The 18,603-nt window shown below is 41.8% G+C and overlaps 1 protein-coding gene across 1 annotated transcript; it reads left to right on the plus strand.

Moving 5' to 3' along the window:
- Positions 1-1,263: 1,263 nt before the first annotated feature.
- Positions 1,264-17,047, plus strand: LOC117773005 (A disintegrin and metalloproteinase with thrombospondin motifs 8-like). Its single transcript, XM_034604671.1, has 9 exons — positions 1,264-2,275; positions 4,372-4,611; positions 8,091-8,223; positions 8,387-8,554; positions 9,417-9,709; positions 12,777-12,963; positions 13,891-14,063; positions 14,442-14,617; positions 15,385-17,047. The coding sequence occupies exons 1-9, from the start codon at positions 1,535-1,537 to the stop codon at positions 16,127-16,129; spliced, it is 2,856 nt and encodes a 951-aa protein (XP_034460562.1). The 5' UTR covers positions 1,264-1,534; the 3' UTR covers positions 16,130-17,047.
- The last annotated feature ends 1,556 nt before the right edge of the window (positions 17,048-18,603 follow it).

The raw sequence follows: 18,603 nt of genomic DNA on the forward strand, positions 1-18,603 counted from the left end.
GCTGTACAGCATGTGCGAGAGGAACCGGAGCATCATCCTCCCTCCTCCCACAGCCCGGACACACACACACACACACGCACACACACACACACACACACACACACACACACACACACACACACACACACACACACACACACACACACACACACACACACACACACACACGCTGTTTGTGCGCTTTCGACAGTTTGCCATTCATCTCAAACAGGAACTTTAAAATGTAATATTGATAAAGTAACATATCCCATCTCATTTCCTTTGTGTGCATATTTGTCCCTCAAAAAAGACACCACCTGTATTTCATCAAAAGCAGCCAAATTAATTGAAAACTTTAACGTTGACGTCCAAGCGAACACGTTTGTATGCTCATGCAGAGGACGAAGCCAAGAGGAAAAATGTAAAGTTAAATCCAGGCAAAGAGCGACACCTGTTGGCGCCTGAAATCCTGTGGAGCATCAGCGCGTCTGTGCGCGTGAACAGGTGGGTTATGCTCTGGCGCCATCTGTCGGTTAATGAGTTAGACTGCGTCCCACAGGTAAATTGTACCTCCCTTACAACTCTGCCATTCTCTTTCTTCTGGCACACGGTCTTAATAAAGTTCAATTAAATGTATCTAATGTCGGAATTTAGCCCGGAAAAATGATTCCCTTAATATACAAAAATATCAAATCTGCTTTACGATTTTGGATTTTTAAAAATCAACACACTGGATTATTTGTTTGAATGTTTGAAGTTTATTTGTGTAATTTCTCGTTTTGTTAAAAACCTCTAAAATCTACCATTTGGGTAAAGAGCACGTGGAGGAAAAACAGATGATCCCTGATCAATAACTTTAACAGAATCCATATCTTCTAAAAAAAAATCACACGTGAGAAGGCAATATTCTCCTTATAGCTGCACTGATGGGATGATACGTTTCTCAGGGTTCAAGCGCACACTTTCTGCCAAGCGGTGTCTTTCTATTGTGAGGGGATCAAGCAGACCGTCCAGTGTGTGTCTGTGTGTGTGTCTGTGTGTGTGTAACTCAGGAATAAGTCGAGTAGCGGACTTCCAGCTATGCACAGCCTGCTGGGTTAATAATAGGAGCGCGGTTGTTAGGCTGTTTCGGAAGGGGGGAGTGTCGACCTATTCTCATTGGATCCGTTTTGTCCGCGAGTTTCTCCTGAAGTGCGAGTGGGAGGAGATTTTCCAGGATATCAAAAATAACCCCCCCCATGTCGAAGGAAGAACAGAAAGTATAAATACCACCGATGTGTGCAAACTGCAGCGGTGCTGCTGAGCGGTGCAACAAGACTCACTGGCTTTGGGAATCAGACAGGACGACTCAGACTGACATTAAACAGCAGACATACTTTGACTGAGACTGACTTCTCAGCGCTGGGAAATCACTTTTCATCTGGAGACAGCTCTGACTTTGATAAAATACTGTCTCGATTGGAGAAGGTGCGCCACCTCCCAGAGATAAAGGACATACATTGTAATCAGTTCTTTAATTTTTATACCACTTCTAAAAGCTATTTATCTGTAGAAGATGTGTTACACTGTGCGTTTACTGTTTTTATCCATGTGCGTAATGAACGCGGCACTCTCCACTCCATTTGAATCAGAGGATGTTGTACCTGTTCGGATAAACGCAAGAACGAGCGGTCGCTTTTGGAAAAGAAGCGAGGATCAGCCGAGATTTGTCCTCAGAGCCTTTGGCAAGGACTTGACTCTAAATCTTGTACCAGACACCAGCTTTATCGCTCCTTCCTTCACCATACAGCGAATCAGGGCCAGAGATGCTGGCGCTTTACGCAGCGCTTCAGGTGCCAAACCTGCGCTGCACCCAGACCTCCAGATGTTCACGAGCCAGACAGAGGGCAGTGAAGGGCACCTGAGGGGCTGCTTTTACTCCGGGGACGTGGGTCACGATCAAAACTCGGTGGTGGCTGTTAGTTTGTGCTCCGGCATCTTCGGCTCCTTCATCACAGAGGGGAAAGAGTATTTAATTGAGCCCAAACTTATCGGCGGCCGAGGGCCAGACTCGACCGAGCAGCTGCATGTCATCAGGAGGAGGACATTCGCCAAAGGCCACGGTGCTTCCCTGCGGTTTGATCGCGCGGCGGAGGACAGCCGAGCGGAGAAGCGCGACGGGGAAAGTTTTACGCACGGGGACAGTGACGCACGGAGGGAACCTCGCAAGAGACGCTTTGTTTCCGAGCCACGGTTCATAGACACCCTGGTGGTAGCTGACTCAACCATGACCCACTTCTATGGAGATGAAACAAAGGTCAGACACGATGAACTAATTCTTTCCTGCACACACAGTTGATATAAATCTAAACAAACCCTATTTTAACTTGGTAATTTAGACTGTCCCATAAACAGACTCCTGCAGACGTCACTCTCTTTTTTTTTTCTTTCTTTCCACATCTCGTCTGTCAGGTTTCGTAGCCTAGAAAATATAGTGGCAGTGATTTGTTTTTCATGTGCTGCTTCATAAATACGTTCAGGCAATAAGGGGGCTTGGGAGGAAATCGGTGGGCTCCCTGTTTTCTACAGGCTGAGAAAGAAGTCAGGCAACAGAAATGCAAGCAATGCTGCACTACATTCCTCAGGACTTGGTCATGATTTGGCAGCATATCTTCAGCATCATCCAGGGAAGATTCACAAGGTTTACAACATCTGTTCTACTCTGTCTTTACCTAATTCTATAAATTCGTTAAATGGACCATTTCTGCTGCCTGTAATATAAAACTTCCAATATTTAAATGCATCAGAATTTAATGGATTGAGTCTTTATATGAAAGATCCTGTGAAATCATCCCCCATAACTAATATCAGTCCTGGTTCCAATCAGTGCTAAACCAAAGGCATTTATTTATTTAAACAAAAAGTAGGACACTCCGTGATCTTGCCAACATCTGCAGCAGCCAAATTGTTGTCTGTTTGTACTTAAAAAGCTCCTCAGCTGCCAAACACAGCCTCACAACACAGTAAGTCCCAGGCAACCAGGCACCAGGGTCAAGTGGACAAAAGTTAGGCTGAAAGATATGGCTTATGTTGGCTTTTCATAAATCAGACAGGCCTGTTTTGATTTTCATTCATGTGACAATGATTTTCTATGAGCAGGGGTGGTTTTAGAGATTTACAGGCCCCAGGAAATTACCAGAACCCATTGCTCTACGAAAATCTTGTCATTGTAGAATATCATCCAACCTGAGAAATAGTGATTTCAGCAAGGCTGGTGGAAGACTGTACAAAACAATGCATGGCACATTTCCCTCCACATTCATTGGGATTTATGAGCGTTGCAGAATTATGTGGAAGCTACAAAGTGACTCAGAAGAAAAGTTTGTGTAAAATATACTTCCAGTTTTTCTGAAACTGTTTCAAGATGAACGATAGAATATAAGCGAGCGTGTTTTGGTCTTTTTGAAATGTTTTCATGCAACGATCTGATTTGTTTAGCCAATAAGCTGTATGCCTCACTGTGTGGAGTTCATTCTTAGCATTAGAAGTTGTTAGCGTAACAAGCGTAAAATACCACCAAACTGCTGACTCTGTTTTTAGCTCCCCTCATGTTGTTAACTCTCGTACTCGTAAAATGTAGGGGTCAGAAAGACAGGCAACTGACAGATCAGGCAGAAAACTCCTCTTCTCAGCAACAGCAGAGACATAAGGCACAAGTCCATGCTTTAAGGACCAATGACATGGCCTTTGAGTAGCATTTCCATTTTAAGAGACACAGAAATCCCCCCACATTAGTTATTTATTTCAGAAGACAATCTTACTTGTGCTCTTGGTCCTTGACTAATATATGAATCAGCTGTTGTTGTATTAAAGTGTAATTCCCCCCCCCCCCCCCTAATTACTGGGTTATCTGTGTTTAGTTTAATAATTGTGTTCTATGTTGGCTAGCATAGGTTAAGTAAGTGTTTTTCCAAAATAAAAGAGCTCTATACATGCATCTCAGCCAAATTTCTTATAAGACGTGATACACTGGCCATATTGCCTTATAGTTCATGGCAGATTACTGTAAATCTTTGGCGCCCAAGAAATTGCAGCACAATGGTACGCTTTGAATAATTTAGACGCATTGTCACCATCATTGAGTTTCTCCAACAGAGAGCACTTACATGGTTTATTTAAATTTGATAAGTCCCTTTCAGCATATATCTTGGGCATAGTTCTTTAATGACTAATTTTAAATGTTTCGTAAAATATAACTTTAATATTTGGTTAGGTTTTAGTCTACACAAGTATAGTATAAATGCAAAAATACCTGAACTGCCTGATCGTTAACCATTTGGCTTTTATCTGAAGGTCATTGTGCATGGAAGTTGAATTAAATAATTGTCCTGTCCTTTCTCTCCTCCTCCATAGCACTACATTCTGACCCTGATGTCCATGGCAGCCCAGCTGTACAAGCATCCCAGCATAAAGAACTCAGTGAACATCGTGGTGGTGAAGATGTTGATAGTGGAGGATGAGGAGGTCGGCCCGGAGGTCTCCAGCAACGGAGGTGTGGCCCTGAGGAATTTTTGCTCCTGGCAGCAACTCTTCAATCCACCAAGCCATAGGCACCCAGAGCACTATGACACTGCCATGCTGTTCACCAGAGAGGTGAGGGACAAGCACAGACCTGGTCTAGCTTCCTCATTCGGCTGCAGAATATTTTTAAAACCTCAGAAATAAAACCTAGCATCATCTGCATATAAAGGTGTAAATACGTAATGTAAGAGTTTCAGCACAAAAGATAGATCACCCAACTGGCTTTTTTCAAGCACTTTCATCATTCAGTCTTCGTCTGTGGCTGCGGTGCTTAGTTGTCATTTAAACTACACAAGTGAAACAGCAGGAACCGTGGACAAGCGACTGAATAAACGCAGGAAAACTGACAACATCAGCTGATTCTGAATACTAGATCAAAAACGATCACAGCATTTTACTGAGAATGGGTCAAAGGTAGTTGACCAGGAAAATGACAGGAGAAGAATCACAAAGGACATTCACGTCAAACCAAAGATAGCATCCTTGAACAAAGGCAAAAGCCCATTCCAAATTTACGTTAATATTTCTCTTTGTCTGATGCAACAGTCAATTTAGTTTACTGTCAAACTCAGAAGCTGTTTTTGGAGTTATTCACCCAAATGGCATAAATATTTATAATTTAAAAATAATTCACTGTGTGGCATCAGGTTTAAAGACAGTGACTTTGATAGCTCATGATAGTCTGGCTTCTCTGCAGAGCATGGTTCAGACTATTAAGTGCATGAAACAATGCATACAATGTTGTGAGTGTTTTACACTGTATTATTAGAATGGAAAGTCCACTCACCCATGCTAGTCTGGCATGCTTTGTTCTCCATTCAGAAAGCAATAACCCAGCAAAGATGAGTCATGAAGTCTCAGGCCAGCTGCGGTACATACTGTGGTTTCAGAAGCACCACAATCGACCACACACCAGTTTCTTGAAACCAGAGGTTTATACAGTAACACAGGTGCATTAAGATGGGCAGATGTTTATATTGTGGGGGGTCCCAGATAAAAATGAGCCCCTTGCTTTGGACCGGTTGTTGCTCTTAAAGCAACCCTGGAACATGAGTGAGAAAAAAGCAGATGAAAAAAGATAGGGTAAAGAAAAGCCTTTATATTTGCCTTTGGATTAACTAAGGATGCTGAAAATTGACGACAGAGATGGAATAGCTGTAAATGTTTCCAAGCAGGGGGAATGTAAACAGAGTCCAAACAAATGGCTTAATGGAAGTTTCAACAGGAAATACGTCATAATTTCTTGAGTTTGACTTGTGATCACTTTGTTCTGCTTTATTTGGCCGCCGTCTTTCATCTGGTTTGTGCATGTTGACAAGGTATTAGCAGACATTAGGCGAGTAACTTCTCTGTTATTAGGATTTGTAGGTAAATGTACCGGGTGCGGCTCGATGTTTATGTGCCTTCTGAATGACGTTAGTATCCAAGTCTATCCCTGGACCAGGAGAAATGATGAATAGAACATATGGGCTTTTGCAGTCTTGTGTTGGATTTGTTGGGACAGCGTTCGGTCGGGGGAAACCATCATTCACACAAGCCTGGTTTGTGTTTGTTTTTCCATTTCCGCGGAGATCTGCTTTGAAATGCAGAGGACGGAAGGATCCTCGTGGATGAGCTAACTTTAGTGCTCCCACAACTCAGCCCGGACACAATGAAGCCACTTTAAATGGTCAAGGCTTGAGTGTGCGGCCAGGTTGGGGTTGAAAACATATGCGGTAGAGTCACAAGACGGGGCTGCTGCTCATACTGTCTGCTGTGAAACTCACAGTCTACCCTCTGATCCAGGTAGTGGAAAACATTTTCTCATGGGTTTTTGTGACCTTAAACTACAAGTGTGTGTGTATGTCTGTCTACACAATGTGTAAATGCATACTACAGCTTATGCTTTGACCCATATAATACATCTATGTTGTGTGTCTGCAAACATGAGTGACAGATGCTGTTGTGGAACATGGTGTACAAACTCCTGGTGGGTTACGTTCAACTGAAGCCCTGAGTCCAGATGTGTTTTGAATCACAGAGGGCTTTGCCTTGTGGTCTTTCGGGGGCCTGAGGCGAAGCCCTGGACGCGTCCGTCTCCGTCCTCCACAGCCAGGCATGTTCTCAAACGGGGAAAGGTTTCTAATATACCCCACAGTTCATTATCCCACATCACAGCTCTGGACAGCTGCATGCTGCCGATATTTATTTGCTTTGTTTTATGATGGAAACACTGAGCAACATGTTTTTGATTTGTGCTGTTAAAAATGGCCAAAACTGGACACAGTAAATAGATGGTGAAGGTTCGTCATCCTACGTGATTAATATAACAGTCCCTTAGCCCAAACAGTTACTATATTTATTATATGACAGAATAATGTCTTTAGCTCTTTGACAGTCCACTTTTCCAGCTGTTTCTAAGCAGATGACCACGATGTTTCCATTGAACAGCATGAAGGCAATATTGGCTTTGTATTAAACATTGGATAAAGTCCTTTCTGCACTGAGATACTGTTACACATGGTTTGATCACAGGTTAATGGAATAATTTAAGTCAACACTACACTGACCATACAGGACGAGACATTAACCTGAATTGATTTAACTGAAGTAGTTAGACTGGATCCACTTCAAGTTTGCATTTGTTTTTTATTTTAGTGGTTTTTCTGACATTGAAGCTGTTTGGCAGCAGTGCTGAGATCCAAAAGTGGCAGGTGTGTGCAGCTCTTGTTCTAGCGACATATGCAGAGTCTGAGTGGTATGACACTGCTGATTACTGGAATGTTATTCTACTTATAGCAGTTAACAATTAACGGTGGGTTGTATTTCATGTTTCCCTGGCATATGCCAATTCTAATTGACTGCTGATGTGCGACGTATTAATAGTGTGTCAGTCCTGTTCCAGCAGCAGATAACGCTTTACAGTGTGTTATAAAACTGTTTCAATGTATATGTATTTGTATAAAACCCTAAAACGCAGCCTGTACAGCATGTTGCACTGTAACATATTGACATATTCATTTCACGTGTCATATTTTGGTTGAACAGTAGCAACATACCACTGAACAACAAACTTGCTTCCAAGACATGATTTTGGAAAATGGTATTCTTCTGTGGAAGGATGACAATATCTTAAAATAGTCATAACTAGCAGTGACAAATCACTCAGTTATTGCATATACCACAAAAAAAGAGGCACACAGCCAGCCATGTTTCAGTCTCTGCCTCATTGTGTTTTATATATTTTTTGACAAGATAATGAGATGTAATGAATAATTAAATAATACAGTATAACACATTATCTATAATGCAAAATGTAAATTTTTTAGGGAATTATTTGAGTTTTATTTGACATATGTAAGTAAACGATGAAAAATAAATAGTGTTTGGACGAGATGAACAGGCCAGTACAGTGATAAGAGCAATTTCATAGAAAAATACAAATTAAGAGAAAGAAAAAAAAATAGAACAAATTTAATAAATTAATAGGCATATATAATATATCTAAAAAATCAAATATGTATTATACATTTCCAAACAAAAAAGGTTTCAATATCTTCTCCATGTAACAGGACATCTGCGGACATAAGAGCTGCGACACGCTGGGTGTGGCTGATGTCGGGACTATGTGCGACCCCAAGAGAAGCTGCTCCGTTATTGAGGACAACGGCCTGCAGGCTGCCTTCACAGCTGCACATGAGCTTGGTAAGATCACATCTATCATCAAACGTGCGGGCTGGTGTATTTAATTTATATATAACAATTTGCAAAGCTTTAAAGTAATTTTCAATCATTGACAGCCTCACTTTTAACTGCCTGTGCCCCTACAATTGTCCCATTCTTGTTATTGCTACCTCTCCTGCTGCAGGTCATGTGTTGAGTATGCCCCACGACGACTCCAAGACCTGTGAGAGGCTGTTCGGAGATCTGGGAGGACATTACCTGATGGCTCCACTGTTTGTCAGCCTCAACAAGACCACACCCTGGTCTCCCTGCAGTGCCCTCTACATCACTGAGTTCTTTGACAACGGACATGGTAGGAAATGTTTCATGTTGCCACCCCAGCATGTTAAAGAAAAATGACATGCGAAAATCGGGAACTGCTCCGCCCTATAAAGACTCCTTGCCAACGTTGGCATCTGCCATGGCACTGAGGCACTGTTATTATAGGTGATTCAGAGAGGATTAAACAATACTGTTCTTCCTCTCATGCGTTAACTATGGCTTTCCTGCTTAAACATGTCACTCCCTCCAAATTATGGGTTATGATTTATAGGGATAGTTTATCTCTTTCCACATCCTCCTCTTCTCCCCCCCTCTCTCTTTGTTTCCTTCCCTTCGCCCCCGCTGTTGCTCCCTCTCCCCTGCCTCGTGCTGTGCATCTCGTAGTGTTTGTATCCTTGTTAGACCTATCAGTGAACCTTCTTTCCAACTGAGTCATACTATGGACTTCTTCCTGTTCTCCACCTCCCCAGCCAAAAGCAACAGCTGGTGTCAGCAAAATATGCTCTTTATCAGTTGGAAAATGTCTCAGACAAAAACTCATGTGGCTAAGAATGCTCATTCCGAACTGTGGAGGTCATCGACAGCTCCACGCAAAAGCTTATTGAATGTTATGAAGAACCATTACGGGAACGGTGAATAAATTCAGATTTAGAAAAAGCTGTCAAATGTCCAGTTTCACTCGGAGAGCAGCAGGCCGTCCATAAAAGTGCACTTCATTAGTTAAATTGAAATTACTCCTTTTTTATTGTCATGGCATAACTTGCCAAGAATATTTCCCAACTGTTGTCATGCCACACAGAAAGAGCAACACATTTACCATTGTCAGCTCCATGATCTCCATAAACCACAAAGTAATCAGTCTCATACACTGTTGTATTGTGTTGTGACCACAGGGGACTGCCTGCTGGACGTCCCAGAGAGTGCCATGCCATTACCAAGTCAGCTTCCAGGCACCAAGTACAGCCTGGACCAACAGTGCCAGCAGATCTTTGGAGAGGAGTTCATCCACTGCCCCAACACCTCAGACAGTGACGTGTGCAGCCAGCTTTGGTGTCAAGAGGACGGGACGGCGCAGTGCTCCACCAAGAACGGCAGCTTGCCCTGGGCCGACGGCTCCGCCTGTGGCCTCAATGGGACCTGTCTCCACGGCGCATGCATGTCCACCCATGAGGTGATGCAGCCACTGGTAAGAATGCTTCTTTAATCACGAATAACAAATGTTTTCCATCAAGTGGCCTGAAACTGTGATTATGCAACACTGGAAAGAAACAAAATACCATGCTCGCTTTCCTACAAATCAGAAGTTGAATTTGTTCTTTCTAAAATGTTTCTTCGCTCAACTCATACTATCAGTACTTGTGCTGCTACAGCTTAGGATGCTGACCAGGAGCTTATTGGGGCTAGTGTTAGTTAATATTAACAAAATTGGTTGTGTGTAGAGGTGATGATCCTTCACTTCTTGTGCTACCATGAGACTATCTTGTCGCATTCCCAGTTATCGTTTAATTGTTAAATGTGGACACAATGGCCACTGTTAAGAAAAATGTACGTTTCCATGTTTTACCCCCCATACAGTTAAATATTTTCATATGGACACTGTTAAGTGACTGGGTGTGAATGACTGTGTGGCAATGTTGCAGTTCCCTTCAGCGGGTTCTTTCACACTGCTTTAAAACCACAGACCATGACCTCATTAACTGTCACAGCTTTCATCAGCCACATTTTGAGCAATAGCAGACAACAGTTTTCAATAAAAACGGATGACATGCAATAGAGCACGTAACTCCACAGTCCCCTTAAATTCAATCAAGCTGCACCAAATTTCACTGAAAACTATGGATGATTATTGTGAAAATAAAGATCCTGGATCCACCCCCTGATCCAGATCTACGCCAAAAGTTGATGGGTTTCATCCCTGACCGACAGCGCGTCTTGGCACCAAGTTCTGTGGTAATCCGTCTATTTTGAGTAATCGTTCTTACACACAAACCATTATCAACAACAGTCCTATCTTATCTGCGGTTTGATCGCTGTCTTCCTCATTCCACATTCCTAGGTGTCCTTGGGCAAAATACTGAACCCCAAAAATGTCTGCCCATAGATTCGCTGTATGAATGTGTGTGTGAACGGGTGAATGGCAAAAACTACTGTAAAGCTCTTTGAAAGGTCAGCGATGCATCTATCTGATCTTATCTTGATCTTATGGGCTGTGTTGATGGGGGCATGCTCAGGTACCTGAGATCACAAGATATAATCTTTTAGGACCAGTTACAATAATAGAGTAGGTGTTTAAACAATGAAGCAACAAAGACAAGATTTTCGAACTGTATAAAGTTCTGTCATTCATTTTCTAAAGTAATCATTTGCGTGTGTTTGATCTACGCAAAACAACTTCGCTGAATTGCGATTGCAGCAAACTTTTTCTCGTCAGAGCCTGCTCTGTGTTTGCCCCCTGCACTGGCACCCATACATGCTGTGGCTCCTTTCAAATGAATGAGAGGGCCCTTGTTTTTTTCCATAGTCACATTCTTCTTTAGTATAAAATCCCTCTTTGTGTTTCTCCTGACAGTGTTTCCATGTTGGAGCATGGCGGAGTGAGGTAATTCTGTACTGAAAGGGCAGTAACTATGGAAAATACACTTTGTTCTGTATTTTTACAAGAGTGTTGACTCTTGTGAAAATATACTTTGTTCTGTATTTTTACAAGAGTGTTGACTCTAAACACTGAGGCAATGTTTTAGTAGCCTGTATGAACAGGAGGAACGACTGCATCAACCAGAAACTGCTTGAGTGTTCACATGGGCACCTGACAAATGTTTTAAGACCAACCTGAGAGAGCGCTAAGAATGCATCAGCAGACCTCACGCTGCCATCTAAGAGTGGCTGTCAGCTGTTGGAAACTTTTGTATACTTCTGACCACATTAACCTTAAGAGCATGTAACGTGATATCAGCACATGTGGTCCTGTGTGGACCTCATTTACACCTTGTTGCATGTTGCATGCTGACATTGTGCTTTTTAGCTCCCACTTGCTCTCTGCTGGGAATTGCTCATAGGTTTGCATGAGTCACTCCATTGAAATGCACAGTTCATTCACTCAGAAATGGAGCAATAAAATGTGTAGTCGTGAAACAACCATTCAGAGTCCCCCACATCCGAGTTCAAATATGGTAAGCCTGATAGAGTTACATGTTCTGTTCGTCAGTGCTAACACACAGATTATTTTCTCAAATTAACTGTCAGTTAGCTGTTCATACATGTCAATATGTGGTTTAACCTGGAATTGCAAAAGATTTGACTCCCTTGGTCGCTCTTGGCCTCTAAAGCAGCAGCTGAAGAAGTTGTGGTATGAGTATGTTTGAAAGGGAACTTGACGTGTGATTGTTTTGTCAACTGCCATTTCTCAGTTCATGACTCAACTTTCAAGCTCAGCTTTCATGCCAGTACAGTCCTTAAGTGCCAGGAAAAATGAAAATGTTTACTTCCCCAATACAATAAAAACTGGACAAAATTCCCCTGCTGACGTTTGTGTGAGATGAATGAAAGTTCCAGAATAGACATCTGTCTGATTCAGGACTTCATTTAGCTTTTTAATAAATCACTCAACAACAATTGGAAAAGCACTTACTTAAAATGAATTAATAGAAAACTCTGTTGGGTACGTTCGCTCTTTTAGTTAGTGATACTAGACACCTTTTCAACGTGCAGCTGTGTGCATTTGAAATAGAAATACATGAATGAAAAGTTCAGGCTAAAAGTTCACACTACAGAATGGTTGGAATTTAGGGAGTTTGAATCCAGCTGTGTCACAAAGCTTTTTCCTTTAAAAAACACTTTTACATCTTAATGGTTCATTTTAGCTCAATTGCCTTAATCGTCTCTGTGTTATATAATCAAACATCTGTTTATGAACTGGGATCTTAGCTGGTCCAAACTCATTTAACGGCTGCAGAGGACACCCACAATTTAGCAACACACATTCAGTTAAATGCTGCAGCATGGCAGGTTCCAGTAGTGGTGAGTGACGCAAGTGGCAGGAACGTGGGTAGAGGCAGACAGCAGGCACGTGCCGAACTTCAACACAGATTTGGACTGGAGTTGTGGCACGCCAACTCACTGTGCGGCCTCAAACCCAGAAGCCCAGACTGTGGTTTGGACTGCGCCGCTGAGATTGCCTTTGGCACTGAGCTCTAACCAAATACTCTGACAGCTCTTTTTTTTCCCTCTCTTTTCTTGCTCGTGTTTTACCACAGGTGGTAGTGGACGGGGGCTGGAGCTTGTGGGGACCTTGGCAGCAGTGCTCCAGAACATGCGGAGGTGGAGTGGAGTTCTCCTACAGGGAGTGTGCTGACCCCGTGCCTCAGAACGGAGGGAAGTACTGCGAGGGACAGAGGGTCCAGTATCAGTCCTGCAACACGCAGCCCTGTGACAACAACGAGGGTGAGAATCAACAGTTTTCATCATCTAGTTCTTGAGGCTGCTGTGAGCTGTTATTTTGATATAAACTTAGAAGTTCTATGTACTTTTTTGAAAATATATGGGCATTTTCATGACATTTACTATATAAAATACTTTTACAAGATACGGTATGATTTCACTTTATTATTAGAGCGCCCTTCTGAAATTTGTATTAGATGTCCAAGATGTGCACTGTTTCACAAACAAAAATATATAACCAAACAAACAATAGTAAGGAAAAACTACCAAAAATTAACATTCAGGGAAAAAACTAAACGTAGAAACCTCAGAGAGAGCCACATGTGAGGGATCCCTCTCCCAGGACGGACAGAAATGCCATAGATGCCGCGTGTAACTGAACACATCAGCAAAATTTAAATATTTAGGACATCGATTAGAAGAAACAGTCTTTAACATAATGGAAAGGTTTGTCAATGCAGTATCAAAGTATTCAAACAGAAGAAACTGTCTGATCGAGGTGAAGGGAGCAGCAATGTCAATTGAAAAAGAGGATTTATTGCCAGTAATGGTAGAATATGTGAGAAGGCATTTTGTATATCAAGCAATCAAGCTGCTACCACGATTACGATCCACCTCTATAATCAGCCGGCACCATGATCACAATCAATGATCCACCATCACGATCTCTGATTTGCGATCTACCGTCATGATCTATGAGCAATCATCACGATCCCTGATGTGGAAGAATTGGGAAGAAGTCAATAAAGAAAATTTGATTTATTATCAAATTTTCACTCATATTAACTATATTTTGAAGTTATTAACTTATTTGATTGTTGTGCTATTGTAGAGGTAAAGATTAGTCAATATAACTCTGTTTAGGGAATTTTTTGTTCGGGGTTACAAAAAAATGGTCTGACATCTGTTGTATCTGTCTTTTACCAACAGGGAAGAGTTTCAGAGAGGAGCAGTGTGAGAAGTACAACAGCCTCCATTACCTGGACTACAATGGAAACATGAAACAGTGGATACCAAAGTATGCTGGAGTTTCTCCCAGAGATAGATGCAAGCTGTTCTGCCGGGCCAGAGGCAGCAGTGAATTTAAGGTGTTTGAATCCAAGGTACATTAGTATATGCACTCAACATCTCAGCTCATTTGCAAAATTTGCTTATGCATCATGTTCATACTACAGCAAACATATCCCAATTTTGACCAGACGCTCCCAGTCAAAGTATTTCTTCAAATTCAATCTGAAAGAGATGTTCACCTTATATTTGGATAATCAGAACACAGTCACAGTCTTTGTAAAGATGCCTCGCGAAGAACATCTGTTACTCTTTTAAATGCAATTGCCACTTCAGTGTGGAAGTTCCTCTTGACCTTGTAAACAGTCTTCATTTAGAGCTTTCAGCTGCATGTCATGGTCAAATTCAACTGAAGTCGTATTCAACTGTTTATCTGCTTGAGAGCCATATCAACACCTGTTGTGTCAATACAGGTGATCGATGGCACGACCTGTGGTCCTGACACCACGTCGGTGTGTGTCCAAGGCCAGTGTGTGAAGGCAGGCTGCGACCAGGTGATTGGATCCAACAAGAGAGTGGATAAGTGTGGAGTGTGTGGAGGAAGTGGGCTCACCTGTAGGAAGATCACAAGCTCCTACAGCAAAGCAACGTAAGAAGTGTTCCGAGTGTAAAGTGTATGTAGTTACATTTAAGTTCAAATCTAATTCCATTAACGCCCGTCTGTTTTCTTGTTTGTGGAACGCATATCTCACGAGCCATTTACACTTGGAATGTGTATTGTTAATAATTTTGTGTGCCTTCTGTCTGTGAACTGAGTTGAACATGTCTTCTTCTACATCCTCGGTAAACCAAAGCAGTGGTCGCAGCTGGGTCAAACCGTTGTTCACAATTGCTGCTAGATCGTTTCGATAAAAGATCAAATCTTTTTGCAGATAAACCGGGTCGGATGAACACAAATTTTAACAACTTCACTCTGCACCATAGACCGTTTATAAAAAGCTCTGAATACAAGGTCCAGCACACAAACAGTAAAAGGTGACAGTATATTGCAGAACTGTTTGAGGAGGAGTCACTGATGACGAGGAATAATTCTGAAGTAGCTCGTCCAAACAAACAGCACATTCCTGAAAGGCAGGTTTAGAACAGGCACTGCGCTAGTTCAATGAAATACATAGATGCATTTCTGTACATTTTAGCTGCAGAGTAAAAAAAGACTGTGGTGAAAAGAAAGATCATTTAATCTTCAATCCGATCAGAGATTGTAGTATTGTCAACCCTCACTTGCTTATCAGGAGTTGTATTTTCTATTCTCTTGGGAAAAAATTGTAAAAACTACTTTTTTCAAATGTTCACGCCTCTTAATGCAAAACAAAGTTTATACATGATCTTAATCCAGTTCTTTCGTTTCTCTACCAGCTATGGATACAGTGACATTGTCACAATTCCCATTGGTGCCACTAATATCGACATCAAACAGCGGAGCAACAGAGGGATCAAACATGATGGGAACTACCTGGCTATAAGGAGAGAGAGTGGTGGCTACATCCTCAATGGTAACTTTTCCGTTTCCACTGTGGAGCAGGACATTCCTGTGCTGGGTGCTGTGCTGAAGTACAGTGGCTCCTCCACCACGCTGGAGAGGATCCAAAGCTTCAGGCAACTAAAGGAGGCTATCACCATCCAAATCCTAGCCACTGCAGGGGACGCAAACCCACCTAAGGTCAAGTATACCTTCTTCATCCCCAGAGATGTGACCTTCAATAAATCCAAGGAGAAGAAGGGTTCGTCACAATCATTGCATATGATCCATCCCTTCGGTGTGCCTGAATGGGCGCTGGGGGAGTGGTCTGAGTGCTCCAAGAGCTGCGGCTCCGGATGGTCCAGGAGGAACGTTGAGTGCCGAGACAATGCAGGCTTCTTCTCCACCCAGTGTGACAAAGACCTGAAACCTGTAGACATCCGGCCGTGCGGGGATCTGCCATGTCCCATCTGGCAATTGGGACCTTGGTCCACCTGTTCGCGAACTTGTGGCCAGGGGGAGCGCCGCCGCAGTGTCTTCTGCACAGACTATACTGGGAAGATTACTGAGCCAGAGAAGTGTGACCCAAACAAAATCCCAGAGCCAGTCTCTGGAGAATGTCTCAACCAGGAGTGCTTATGAAAACAATGAACTTTCCTATTTTGGTCCAACTGCACTTACCAACCATGGCTGGATTACTGGACATTTTGGGCACAGTAACTTCAAAGAGACACAAAATACCATGAAGATACACAAAACAACCACAAAAGACAGAATAAGAGGAGATGCAAAATGACTATGAAGAGACGCAAAGAGAATAAAAATCAAAAACCCTACAAAGAGACAAAAAATGACTATAAAAGGACACAAATGACAACAAAGAGATACAACATGACAAACAACATCTCTGGGTCATTTTTTTGTGTTTCTGAGATTCTGACAGGTCTGGGTCCTACGTCAGAGGAGTGGGGGGCCTTTTGAAGGCCTGTGCCCAAGGGCCCATTGTCTCATAATTTGTTCATGTTACTAACTGGTTGCATCTAGTCCCACCAAGGGCATATGCCTGTTTTTATTTTATTTTTTGCTGTTTTACATTTGAAAACCACTATTGAGATTTGAAACAATGGAAATCTACCTCATGTGATGTATATATGCTAGATGAAGGTGCTGTGTGTGTGTGTGTGTGTGTGTGTGTGTGTCTGTGTGTGTGTGTGTGTATCCTGGAGAATGAGGAGTTTGTAGTCCTGCTTTAAACAGAAATTAACTTTATGACTATAAGGTTTGGTAAAATATGCAGTTTGTTCAAGTCTTGGTGAGTTAGGTGTCATTTAAAGTGGAGCTAGAGCAATGGCATGAAACCTTCTGTCAAACACCAGCACAGTGTAAATATACCTCCTCTTGTCCTCTAAAGCACTCAATCCTCTATGAAGCTTTAATCAAGCCATTAACCTATTGTTGGGGTTTGTCCATATGATTCAGGCCTTGTGATTCAAGGCTTGAGAGAATGCGCTCCAGTTTGATTCCTTATCTTTTCTGCATACATACCAAAATGTGATGTGATAGAAACCCCATGTTTTTATTCAGAAACTCAGCAATGTTTAACTATAGGGAAACCATTGATTGACACTCAATCTGACAAGACGTTGGACTTATAGTTATAGTCCACATCAAAACAGCCACCACGGAGATATCCCCCCTGTCCTACAGTTTGCCTTTACCTAGGTGCATTATAATGCAGTAATATAATGCACAGGAACAGTGGTACAATCAGTTTTCAATGAAACTATTATATTATTTGGAGGTGTTATTACTAAGTTATTAGCATACTATCTTATCGTGTATATGAAAAGTAACATTGATTTTATTATTTTTCAGACTTTTGTTAATGCATCCTATGCAAACCCTCACAGTTGTTTTCAGACTCTGGTATGTATATTTGATTTCTTCATTCCTGTTGATAATTTACAGTATATTATAAAACAGATGAAGTATTAGGCCTTATATCCCTTCAGTGAAGGACCATACTATTTTATTATTACAGCTTCCATTTTAAGCTATTTATTTTTGTAAAGTTTTTACCTTGGACATGTAATTAAAATGGCAAATGCTGCTGTCTTTGAGAATTTTGTCATAAAAATTGTCAAATAAACACATTTATGTCAATATATCGTTGTCTTCGACTGATCCTTACCTGCCATGACAACCAAAAGAAAACATGTCTTCAAACATCTACATCTAAAAACCCTTTTCTCAATTGTGCTCAAAAGCCTCAGTACTTGACGATTCTTGTTTCAGGTCTGGCAATTACATCAATAATGGTGCCACTATCAGGGGGAGCCATACTTTAAAATGACCAATAAATTCCACACAAACGTTTACGTTTTCCAGAGCACTCTGTTACGGGACACTAAAACCTGCCACTGTAGGCCAGACTAATGGAATCTTTTAGGTGGGTCGACAGCTTTTAACAGCTGGGCGAGGCAGACTTCACTGCACGTTTTACAAAGTGAAACCCCTTAAGATGTGTTGTAAGAATCCTCCCACACTGGAACAGTTTCTCTGCCCAGACTTAGAGAGCGGTGCAAAAAAAAAATCAGTAGCTGCGGTTAGGGAGGAACCAACAGGCAACTACTTAATTTCCTATTTTAAATGCCAGTCTTATTCTATTCACATCTGTCTGAGCTTGGTACATGTGAAAAACATAATGCATTACAAATTCTACTATGGCCATAATATCATTTACAGAATTTGGTTTGGGGTTATTGAAAATGTAGCAGTATATTTATCACAGAGTAATTCCATCATCCACCCACACAGTACATCAAGCTTCCCGAAAATGGAAAAAACGGGTTGGATGTCTAATATGAAACATTAGAAAATAGAAACGACTACTGCTATCTATTGTTAAAGGTCTGTCACTGACATCAGTGCACCTTAAAAACACTGCCCCCACTACAACCCCTAACCCTAACGATAACCCTAACCCACACTGGAAGGAGACTACAGACAGTCTGCCACAATTCATTCTGATTCATTCCTTCTTTGTCATGTTGACTGTTTCTTGCAGTGGTAGAAAGTAACATTTACTCTTCACATAAGTACCATTTTGAGGTATA

The sequence above is a fragment of the Hippoglossus hippoglossus genome, chromosome 13 (genome assembly GCF_009819705.1).
Source record: "Hippoglossus hippoglossus isolate fHipHip1 chromosome 13, fHipHip1.pri, whole genome shotgun sequence".
In the NCBI taxonomy this organism is placed as follows: Eukaryota; Metazoa; Chordata; class Actinopteri; order Pleuronectiformes; family Pleuronectidae; genus Hippoglossus; species Hippoglossus hippoglossus.

Excerpts from the sequence above, each read along its gene's own strand:
- LOC117773005 (XM_034604671.1), top strand. The coding sequence starts at position 1,535 with ATGTGTTACACTGTGCGTTTACTGTTTTTATCCATGTGCGTAATGAAC. Across the intron at positions 2,276-4,371 it reads TCTATGGAGATGAAACAAAG|CACTACATTCTGACCCTGAT; the intron begins GTCAGACACGAT and ends CCTCCTCCATAG. Across the intron at positions 8,555-9,416 it reads GTTCTTTGACAACGGACATG|GGGACTGCCTGCTGGACGTC; the intron begins GTAGGAAATGTT and ends TTGTGACCACAG.